Consider the following 10348-nt stretch of genomic DNA (forward strand, 5'->3'; position numbering starts at 1 on the left):
CAGTGGGGGCTCTGATGCTAATGAAGTACAATTATAATAAACTTAAATGAAGCAAAAGATACTCCACACCAATCACTGAAATAGGAATATAATCTTCACCATAAAGGCTGTGAGGTTGAGGGATGCCAGAACTAAAAACCTTTTTATTTTAATTATTAGAATGCAGCCCATACTTACCCAGGCTTGAATTAAGCATTTGCAAGTGAAAAATAATACTGGACAAGAACAATAAGGTAGAGAAATTGAAAACAATTGCTAAGGTGGATAAAATGAAAACAAATTAAAATAAACATTAAAAAAATACTAATATTGATATGTTCTATAACTAGCAGAACAATTTTGTTCTTACCTCTTTGTTTCTGTAAACTGAAATTTTCTTCCTTGAATGAATGAGATGAAAAAACAGGATTCCATGGGTGCACCTTTTTACAAGCTGAATCAAAATAATTTTAAAACAGAAATGTAAACAAAGCATTGGGTTGCTATGTATAGATATATAGATAATTAAAAGTAGCAGTTGGTGCTGTTTGTAAACTAGTGTGAGAAGTAAAAATACATTTAAATTACACAAATTCTGCTTCTCTAGCATAAGCAGTTCTGCTTATACACTATTCACTGCTTGTTACTCTTTTACTCAGCCTTTTCCAGAAAGACATAGATAAAAATATTTTACTTCTGTTTCCTACTTTTCACTCCTTATTATACACAGAAAACTATACTAAAGGAATGCTATTAAGGCTGTAAAAGCAAACACTCAAAAGTTAGGAAATGCTTGAAGTAAGCCTGCCTGTGCAGCATTTTTTTAGCATATTTGTATATATGAATTATGATACAATCTTTAGTTAGGTCATTGCATGCTATTGTTGCTACTCGGACTCTGTTTCATTCATTGCATCTGATGGACTGAGCTTAATTAATGAGAAGCTATTCAATATTTTGTTTTATTTTGAAGTGGGATGCATGGCAATAGGGTTTCACATAAGTACCCAAAGGTAGTGTTCACTTCTTTACCAGTCATCTAAGTGGGTGTTTTTTGGTCATCTACAGAGAATTTTTAGGATTTATGTGTTTAGGGGAATTTTTTTCCTGGTCATGTAGCTGCGTGTTTGTGAATGACTGAGCAATTTTGTAGTTGCTCAGACTGAGCATGCACAGTAGGGGCCATAGAGCCTCTTATGGATGCACAGCAGACTTAGACTCCCGAAAATTCCTAGCATTGCACTCTGAATATGATGCCACTGGTCAGCCATTATTCATATCCTTCTCCTTGAGACTGCTCCTTTGACATATTCACTGTAAATGTATCAATTTCTACAGGAAATGAGGGAGGCTCTTAACAGAGTAGGTCCTCCTTGCTGTGTCCTGTAGAAAAATGAGTAGATAATCATGTAATAAAACATTGTGTATTCGAGCCAGTCCAGAACTGTCACAGTGACTATTGTGGGTGTCTGACCTATGGAGGGAAATCCAGAGCAATGAGCAGCACCGTAGGGACGTGGCCAGGTGTCCACCCCTGGCATCTCCCCTAGTTACACCGCTGACCCTTAGTTATGTCGTTCTTACATAGTGCCTCAGAATGAAATCCAAATCAGTAGCTAGCAAAGAGGTAGCCAATAGGAAACACTAAGCACAGGGGGACCTCTGAAATGGCTCAGATTTTTCTTTGAAAATATAACTGAAAGACAGCTAGTAGAGCTGGTATCTACCATTGATATAAAAGAGGAATCACTCAGAAATGGGAGACTTTGGCTCTATTCCCTCAGCCTATGGAGGCTCAAGCCTATATCTCTTAGAAGAGTGCCCCGTAGGCTACAGATTAGTATACTCAGCTGACAGGGGAAGTCTTTGTTTCTAGTCCCTATTCAAGGAACATTTTATCCAGTGACCATTTCAAATAAAATACAGAAAGAGTCCTTATGGCAAAGACCAAAATGCAAGAATCCCACCTCCCTCTCAGCTGACTGCTCTAATCACCAGGCTGCAGATCCTTTCTTTTTGCCTCTCCAGTCGAAAGGATTTGCTTCATCCACTCGCAACACCCCTGCCTGGAGAGACAAACCTCTCTCATCTATTCATGCTCAAAGTTATGCTGCCCTGGTTATGCCTAAGGACCTACTCAAACCACAGTTTCACGATGTTTGTGGAAACCGTGAAAAACGGTGGTTTCTGCGAACACCATGGAAAACAACAGTTTCCATGATTTTGTGCAGAATCACTGGGAAAAAACTTACTAAAAATAAAATGCTTGCTCCCCAGTGGAATCCAGCAGCTGCTGCAGCCCAGCCTCACAGCTCGCAGCCTGCAGCCCGCACTGGGTGGGGGAGAAAGCTGCTGGCATGAACAGGAACAGCCAAGATGGCAATCACCCCCTCTCCTCCCTCCACCACTAATTGGCAGAGGGCTGCCTTTCATGCAGACCCACCCCTCTTTGCCAGTCAGCAGTGAGGGGTGAGGCTGCATGAAGGGCAGCCTTTTTTACCGATCAGCAGCGAGGGGTCGGGCCACACAGAAGACTTCGCTCGGCCAGCAGCGGTGAAGGGTAGGGCCGCTTGACAAGGGGGACGTGAAATTGGCTCCATGCACCGCAAATGCTCACAATTTTTCCTTTGCTTTGGCACACTCTAAGTAGATCCCTACTTATACCACTCTTTCAGCCTCCCGCTGCCTGTCATCAGATGCACTGAATAACCAAGGAAGGAGTCACTGCAATAACTTACCTCTTCACTGCACATTTACAACTCCCTCCTGCCTTTGCTGCACACCTCATCCTGCTTTTAGCCCTGCCTCTCCCTGTCTCTGATCTGTTGTGACTTCAAACCCCCTATGAACAAAGCCATCCAGTGCAGGTTATTAGCACAATTGTATTGGCTATGCTGGGGGATGAGCAGAGGAACATTACTGGGAGTGGATACCAGAAAGAATAACTGTAGAAGAAAGGCTACCTTGATTAGAGGAAGGTGAAAGGTCATTAACACCTATGGAATAAAGAAATTAGCAGAAATCAAATAGATAAGAAGCCATGAAATCATTTGAGTCCCTCACGTCCACCAGAATAGAAATATAACTGCCCATAGCAGGCAGTTTACTCTAAACTTTCAGTGGAGCAGGAATCAAAGAGGGATATATCTTCAATCCCAAGCCTCCCCCCCGCACTTCCCCCAATCCACTCCTGCACAGGCCCCAAACTACACATAGTGGAAGCAAAAGACTATTTGCTAGAAAGTTTTAGTTTTAAAGAGAAAGATAGTTAGCTATTTCAGGCAGCAGCCAAGTGGGGCCCAGTTCAATTCCACCTAATTCCTGCTTTAGGTGCCCTTCCTTTGTTGGATCAAGCTCAGTGCCATAATTCATGCAAATCAGATGTCCAAATTAAAGTTTCACAGGAAACTTTAATTCTCACACTTCCTAACTTTTGAGCACTTGACTTTGAAGCTTTAATAACATTCTTTGGTCTTATTTTTTTGTCTTGTGTATGGGTGCTGGTTTCTTCATTTTTACAAAAGCCAACTAAAGCAAAAACAAACAGCTTCCATTATATGGCATTATACTGATATCCACCTACTTCATCAGCAGAGTCCACTGCAGAGATCCACTACAGAGACTTAAGCATTGAAACTAACTGGATGATAATTGTACTCAACTCTCATGATCTGTGTGGACTTGAGTAGGGGGCAAACTTTTCCAGTGGGTTTGATAAGTATTCGCTGAAACAGGAATGAAGAGCCTCCAGAATCCTTGCTACCATTCCAGGCTCCAGGGGGGCTCATCCTCTACCGGACAAAGGACATTGTTCTGCCCTTTGCCCTCAAGCGTTATCCATTCTTCTGTGTTCTCTCCAGCCTGTGCTTGTCCCAGCCTTACCGACACAACAGCTCCTTGTTCCAGTCCCATCCCACTTGCTTGCCAGTCTAACACTTCACTCCTTTGGCTTTTCACCACAAACTCAGTCTTCTTGGCTAGGCACTCCTACTCTGCTTCTTCAGGCTCAGTGCCCAAATCCTAATTTCTCTTGCAACTTCCCACCTCTCCCCTATCTACACTTAGACCCATTCTTCCTACCTAGCCCCTTACCCTCTCCTGGGTCATTTCAGTATTTCACTGCTGGCTCCCAGTCTAATCCCTCTCTCCTTGCCCACCATGCTGGCTCCCAGTACCAGACTCCCTACCTGGGATCCTTATCCCTTCTCAGTATCCCACAGATACTTGCACAGGTCCAGTAGGGCAACGACAGCTTATGGTACATGGGCTTTCCAGAATGGACAAAAAAAAATCTTCCTAAGCTAGGTTAATTTGATGCTATATGACAGGGAAAAAAGCTTCCTGAACCTTTTGTCCCTAGTAACACCCCTGATGAAGAGTACAAGTGTGGTGCCGTCAGGTATTTATTAATGTAATAGATAATATGTTTATAATAATTCCATATGCTTACCTTCGTCAGGTGTGTAAAGCAATTCTTCATCTGGCATATCTGAAGAACAAGATTCATGTTCTTCCTGCCCTCCATTTCTAGTTAGTTTTTCCTTCAGTGAACTTTGGTTTTGCTTATTTATATTTTCCTCTGCTATAATACCACAGATTGGAGAGGAAATGCATACTTTCTTTTGAGAAATGCTTTGAAAATTTTCTTCCATCTCCTCAGAATTATTTAATTCAAAAGAATGTTCTTGTATGTTTGTTTCTACTTTGGATATATTATTTTCATTTTCTTTACTAATTTCATGAAATACACAAAGCTCTTCTAACACTAAATCAAATATGCTCTTCAGTTCAAATTCAGTTATATTTTTTCTTTTTGAATCTTGTACATCTTCCAAGCATCCATTGTTCTTTATAGATAAATGTGTTTTTAATTTTTCTCCTGAAGCATGGCATATTTCAAATTCATCCTCTGAATGTGACAAAATTAAGCCAATTGCTGTATTTCCATTCATTTCAGTCTGTTTTTGATTTTTCTGAGTTATGTAATTTTGCTTTGCACTTATTTCTCCCTCCTCATTTAAATATTCAAGATTTTGTGTCATAGTCATTGGCTCTGAATTGAATGTGCCAAAATTACTGTCTGTCTGAATGTCTTCATATAGAGAAAACGTTGTCATTTCCTCCCCCTGAGTTTTAGAGTATAAGCTGTTATCAGATACTGTAGAATTTGTTACAGCTGGGTATTGTACAATACTGTTAATTTCTTCATATTGGATTTTTGTATGTTGACTCAGGGAAATCCTGCATTGACTCTCTCCAGATTTTTTCATTTTATCCTCACCCAGAAGAGGACCACTGTGGAATGCAGAGGTGTCACATTGTCTATCACCTGAAAAACCTATGTTTCCAAAATTGATACCACTAGCAGGGAAATTTACATATTTATATTCATTTTCTAAATAGTAGATATGGGGATCTATATCTTTTGGATATTCCATTTTGTTTCTTTCACTGCCTTGTTGTAACAGAGAGCTACATGTTGCTACCATTGTTGGTGGCAATCCAGGGAGAAGAAGAGCATCATTTGATTTATCAGGGACAGGATACATATTTGTTAAACTGGAGACTTTTCTGTCTTCAATACAAATTTCATTGTTAGAATTAACATGTTTTGTAAATTGAATCTGATCTAATTCCTCAGAATCAGTACTAAGAGGAATTTTTTCATATGTGTCAAAAATCAAAGAAATACATTTTTGAGTAGCAAGATTACAGGAATTTCTTGGCAATTCTCTACAATTGCAAGAGTCTTTTTTGTCAATGCTTATTTTTTTAGTTGTTCTCAGAAAATTGGGGAAAAAATATCTAGCTTCATTTGTAAAGCTTATTCTGAGTACCCTGGTTTTGAATTTTTTATTTTCACTCAAAACAAAATGCAAAGTTTTCAATTTTTCTCTAATAAAATGGCTACTCTTGTATATTTGGATTTGTTTCTGTTTCTTCTTCTGTTTTAATGTAACCACTTGCTTATGCAGATTTGAACATTTCCTACTTAACTTCTCAATTTTCATTTGTGAAACAGAAGGTAAATAATTCAGTCTAAATTTTATTTTCGTCAGATCCTGTATTTTAATGGTATTACACCAAAATGTTTTCCACAGGCAAAAGCTATCAAAATTGTCATCTGGCAATATCAGGCTCATATCTTTCCCTTCACTATTAAACATTGAAACAGGATTGTGTATTTCTATACCCTCATTGGTTAAAAGACAGTATTGTGTAACACATTTTCCTTTAGGTGATTTTCTTTGCTGTTTATGAAACAAAGTTTCTGTAGTTAGAACATAGGAATCCTCCTTTTTAGCTATAGTTCTAGAGAAATGTGTGTTGTGATGCAATTCATAAATTATGTTTTTCATTAATTTACAGTTTATATTTTCTTTGTGTATGCTTGGATAAGTTTTGTAAATTTGATGAGATTGTGTGTTTTTGGTCCAACTATTATTCAAGGACATGTTAAATTGTATTTGTTTTCTGCAATATAAAGCATATTTCTCCACTTGTGTGCATTTTTCTTCAATTGGATGTAAACCACTTATAATACCAAAAAAAGAAGCACAATTTGTTATTGTTGTCATATTTTTATATTCCAGAAGCTTAGCTTGCATATTAATCTGTGTATCACTATTGTTACTGTTATTACAAATACTTGGTATTACCTCTAAAATGATGTATTGTACTTTTGACTTTAAAATTTCATACAAAAGATTCCAGCTTATGATAATGTCAACCTCTTGATATTTGTGCACATCTTTATATGAAGGCCATACTTTGAAACCTCTAAATAACATGTCATGAAAACAGATTTTTTGTTCTGACAATTTTTTTCCAGTCAATACATTGCAAATGTCTCTTGAATACAGGAAATCCTGCCCAGGATTATAAGGGCAATTACCTTCAGTTGCAACATGTGTAAAGTGTGGCTTGATGTCAATTATTTTTGTTGAAGAAAGTATTGATTCTACATGCATATTATAATTAGAATAGTCCATATCATAATTTATGTTTAAAACGTCTTTCCTTAGTACTTCTGTTATCAATGGAATAGTTGTATTTTTTATATTAAATATCTCCACATTCTCACAACTGACTTTTCCCAACGTGCATTTCAAAATATTGATAGACTTGCGACATCTGTTGTTTTGAGATTTTCCAGAGCCAATGTATGTATGAATTCTTAGGTTGTCTGGTTCTTGCTCTTCACCACTATCTGAATTTTTAAGTTTTTTCCCCTCAAAATTGTTTTCAGCAAACATTAAATCACGCTCAATATTATCACAGTTGTACCTGAAATTAGCCACATGCATTTTTTTCACATCTGCTGCTAAAGACCCAGGAACTTGGTTATTGATAGATTGATGATTACATTCATTACATTTTGAACAAACAGAAGAAGCATTCACAGCACTGTTATCATTTTGCAACTTTTCTTTCTCAGAGATGTTTTGGGAACAGCAAACCTTTTCATGTTGCATTACATATGTTTGATTTTTAATGTTTTTCTCTTGCATTTTCAAATTACTGGATAGAATTTTTTTATTTAATGTATTTGACACGCTAGGAAATTTATGTATGTTCTCATTCACAAAAAATTTAGAATGGAGGATTTCCAAAGTTTGTCTACTCTGAAAAGAGTTTAAGATAGGAAGTATAAATGATTTTCTTTTTCTTTTATTATCTAGTTGCTCATTATTTTCCTCTGTGGGCAGTTTTTTCAGACAGTTGTTTCTGTCCTTATTCTCTGTTTCTTGGTATACAGAATTAATGCTACATAAAAATGGAACATCTAAAAACTGGTGTTCTTTCAACTTTTCATCAGTGTCAATTTTCTGACTTGATATTTTCACCTGAAACAAGGTTGTGTTTAAAGATGAAACTGAAGCATTCCCTTTGAGTTCATTATCACTGTTCTTGTTATTATTTTTGTCTATATTTGTGCTCGGCTCTCCCTGGAATGACTTTATTTCACATAGACTTTTCCATTTTTTGTTAATATTCCATATGTTGTATAAGCTTGCGCTAGAAAGTTGTCCACATTCATTCAATAAAGTGTCATCTTTTAAAATATTATGGTCTGCATTCTCAGGATTCCATGACTTAGTGAACAGTTTATTTTCTAAGAGTCTGCATTTCAATTTGTCATTAATCCAAGGTTTAAAATATGTAAACTGACTTGTCTTACTTTTCTTTTCGGTATCACTGCTTTCCTTTTCTAATCTCCAAGCATGTTGACTTAAATTATATGATCCTTCTGATACATATATAGGTTCATTTGATGAGTATGTATGTTCACCCACACATAATGTTCTTTGCTCTAACTGATGTTGCTCCCATTTCTCTATCCTTTTCCTACTATTTTCTATCTTAATTCGCTTTGGATGAGGGTAGCCTTCGGTTTCATCTGATGACATGGATAGAAATGTCTGGCAGCATGTGGTTTCCATGTTCACAAAAGAAAATAGCTTGATAAGACAGTTCTGAAATTTAAAGAAATAAGCCAACATTAAAAGAAAAGCAATTTTTAAAATATTGCATACAAAAAACCATACAAAATGAAGTGACTAAGAAATATTTTCTATAAAGCTCCTGATCATTTTACTACCAGGCTACCATAAGGGAGATAAACAAACACTTCTGTATTTATATTGACTCTGTATCCATCACTCATATGAAATAAAGGTGATGAAAGATAGCATAATGGGCATTTACCGGCAAAATAAAGATCCAGAGCCATATGACTTTTTAGACAGAAACAATCAACTCCTTACAAATCAGACACACTTGACACCATAAAGGCAGGTACAGACATTACACTTTTACTGGTATAAGTGACAGGAAACCAGTCCTCGCCCATGACAGAACAGAAGTTCAGCACACACAACCAGTCTATACTCATAACACAACAGATGTTTGGCGCACATAAACTGGTTGAAAAATGGTGGAACCCAGACTAAGATTTGCCTCCTTCCTGCCACCAAAGGGCAAATGTGCGTTCTGTTTGCTACCAATCTAAACTATACCACTTACCAAAAACCGTGTAACTTAGGTCAATTCACGTTCAGGCTTTTTGAATGCCTGTACCTAGCCAAAATGGAAGCATTTGGCTTCCAGTGAGTCAAGAGAATGGCAGCTTTAAAAATATAACCATATCAGTAATATTACCATATCTGTAATAATAATCATAATTAATTATTACTTAATTATTATATTGCCATGTTAGTAATAATAATTAATTCTTAATTCGCCATAATAATTAATAATATTACCATATTAGTAATGCATTTATCCACTGAATTTTGCCACAAACTAATCACGATGAATTTCAAACAAATAATACAATCCTGAGTTAGTCAGGATCAAGAGTGGAGGCCCTTTTAAGCTAGTCGACAAAACCCAGGCAATGCTCTCTTTATTACCTGGTGATTTGTTCAAAATTCATGCCAAATTCACAATTCATTGGGAAACTCAGAGAAACATTTCCAAAACCACCCTAAAGATTGCGAGTGACAGAAACATTACAATCTGATGATGAGGAAGATATATTTACATCTTCCACAATATCTGCATGACAGATACATTCATGTACAGAATCAGTTTAACTAGATGCATCTTTCTGTAAAGACCACAAAGCATCTTTGTTTTAAACTAAATATTCCCAGTACATGGAGCATGTTTGGGCAAAATGAACTTTTCCTTTTTTTTTATTTAACAGGGGGAGAAGTTGTCATTTATTGCAGATAAAGTGCTATTGCTTTAAATGCTATACACAATTTAGCTTTCAGTAAGGTAAAGCAGGGTACATCAGGCTGGGTCTCCAGTATCTGGGGCATCTCAGGTTGTGTGCACATAGGGTTTGATCTTGGTTTGCCAATGGAAATACATCTGAAAGCACGCGTCAGGCAGTGTGCAAAGCACCGTGATTTAAGGACTGCAAAGCGGCAGTTCTGCTACTTTAATGGCTATAGGGAAACCTGACTAGGTGGGGAAAATGCGCTGAGAAGGTGGGATATTTATATTATGGGATACAGGAGACAATCACCTCCTATCTCTGAGGCAGCGGTGGCCCCCAGTGAACTTTTCCTGCCTTTTTGTCCGTTCAGTGAGGTTGCTTTCCCCACACTAACACGTCTTCTTTCACAGTAAAGCTGCCCACTCTGATCACCCCTCTCTGAGGTGTTTCCCCCTCAGTAAGGCTGCCTGCCCCTCTCTCCCCTCTCTGAGGTAGATGTCTACCCTCTCTGTAAGGCTGCCTGCCCCTCTCTGAGGTGTTTCCCCCTTGGTAAAGCTGCCAGCCCCTCTCTCCCCTCTCTGAGGTAGATGTCTACCCTCTCTGTAAGGCTGCCTGCCCCTCTCTGAGGTGTTTCCCCCT

The 10348-nt window shown here is 37.7% G+C and overlaps 2 protein-coding genes across 2 annotated transcripts in view; both read right to left on the minus strand.

The window, feature by feature from the left end:
- RAD51AP2 (RAD51 associated protein 2) overlaps positions 1-5646 on the minus strand; it is a 10015-nt gene extending 4369 nt beyond the window's left edge. Inside the window, exons 1-2 of the mRNA XM_006018792.1 lie at positions 4430-5646; positions 350-433 (exon numbers count right to left, since the gene is read on the minus strand). Coding sequence (XP_006018854.1) covers positions 350-433; positions 4430-5528 — 1183 coding nt within the window. The 5' untranslated portion in view covers positions 5529-5646. The remainder of the gene's footprint in view (positions 1-349; positions 434-4429) is intronic.
- Positions 5647-6213: 567 nt separating this feature from the next.
- On the minus strand, positions 6214-9261 carry LOC102385497. Its single transcript, XM_006018798.1, has 3 exons — positions 9246-9261; positions 6875-8456; positions 6214-6230 (listed from the first exon to the last, which is right to left on the minus strand). Exons 1-3 carry the CDS (start codon positions 9246-9248, stop codon positions 6214-6216), a joined length of 1602 nt encoding a protein of 533 aa, XP_006018860.1. The 5' UTR covers positions 9249-9261.
- Between the last annotated feature and the right edge of the window lie 1087 nt (positions 9262-10348).

This window comes from Alligator sinensis, unplaced genomic scaffold (genome assembly GCF_000455745.1).
Source record: "Alligator sinensis unplaced genomic scaffold, ASM45574v1 scaffold130_2, whole genome shotgun sequence".
Lineage (NCBI taxonomy): Eukaryota > Metazoa > Chordata > Crocodylia > Alligatoridae > Alligator > Alligator sinensis.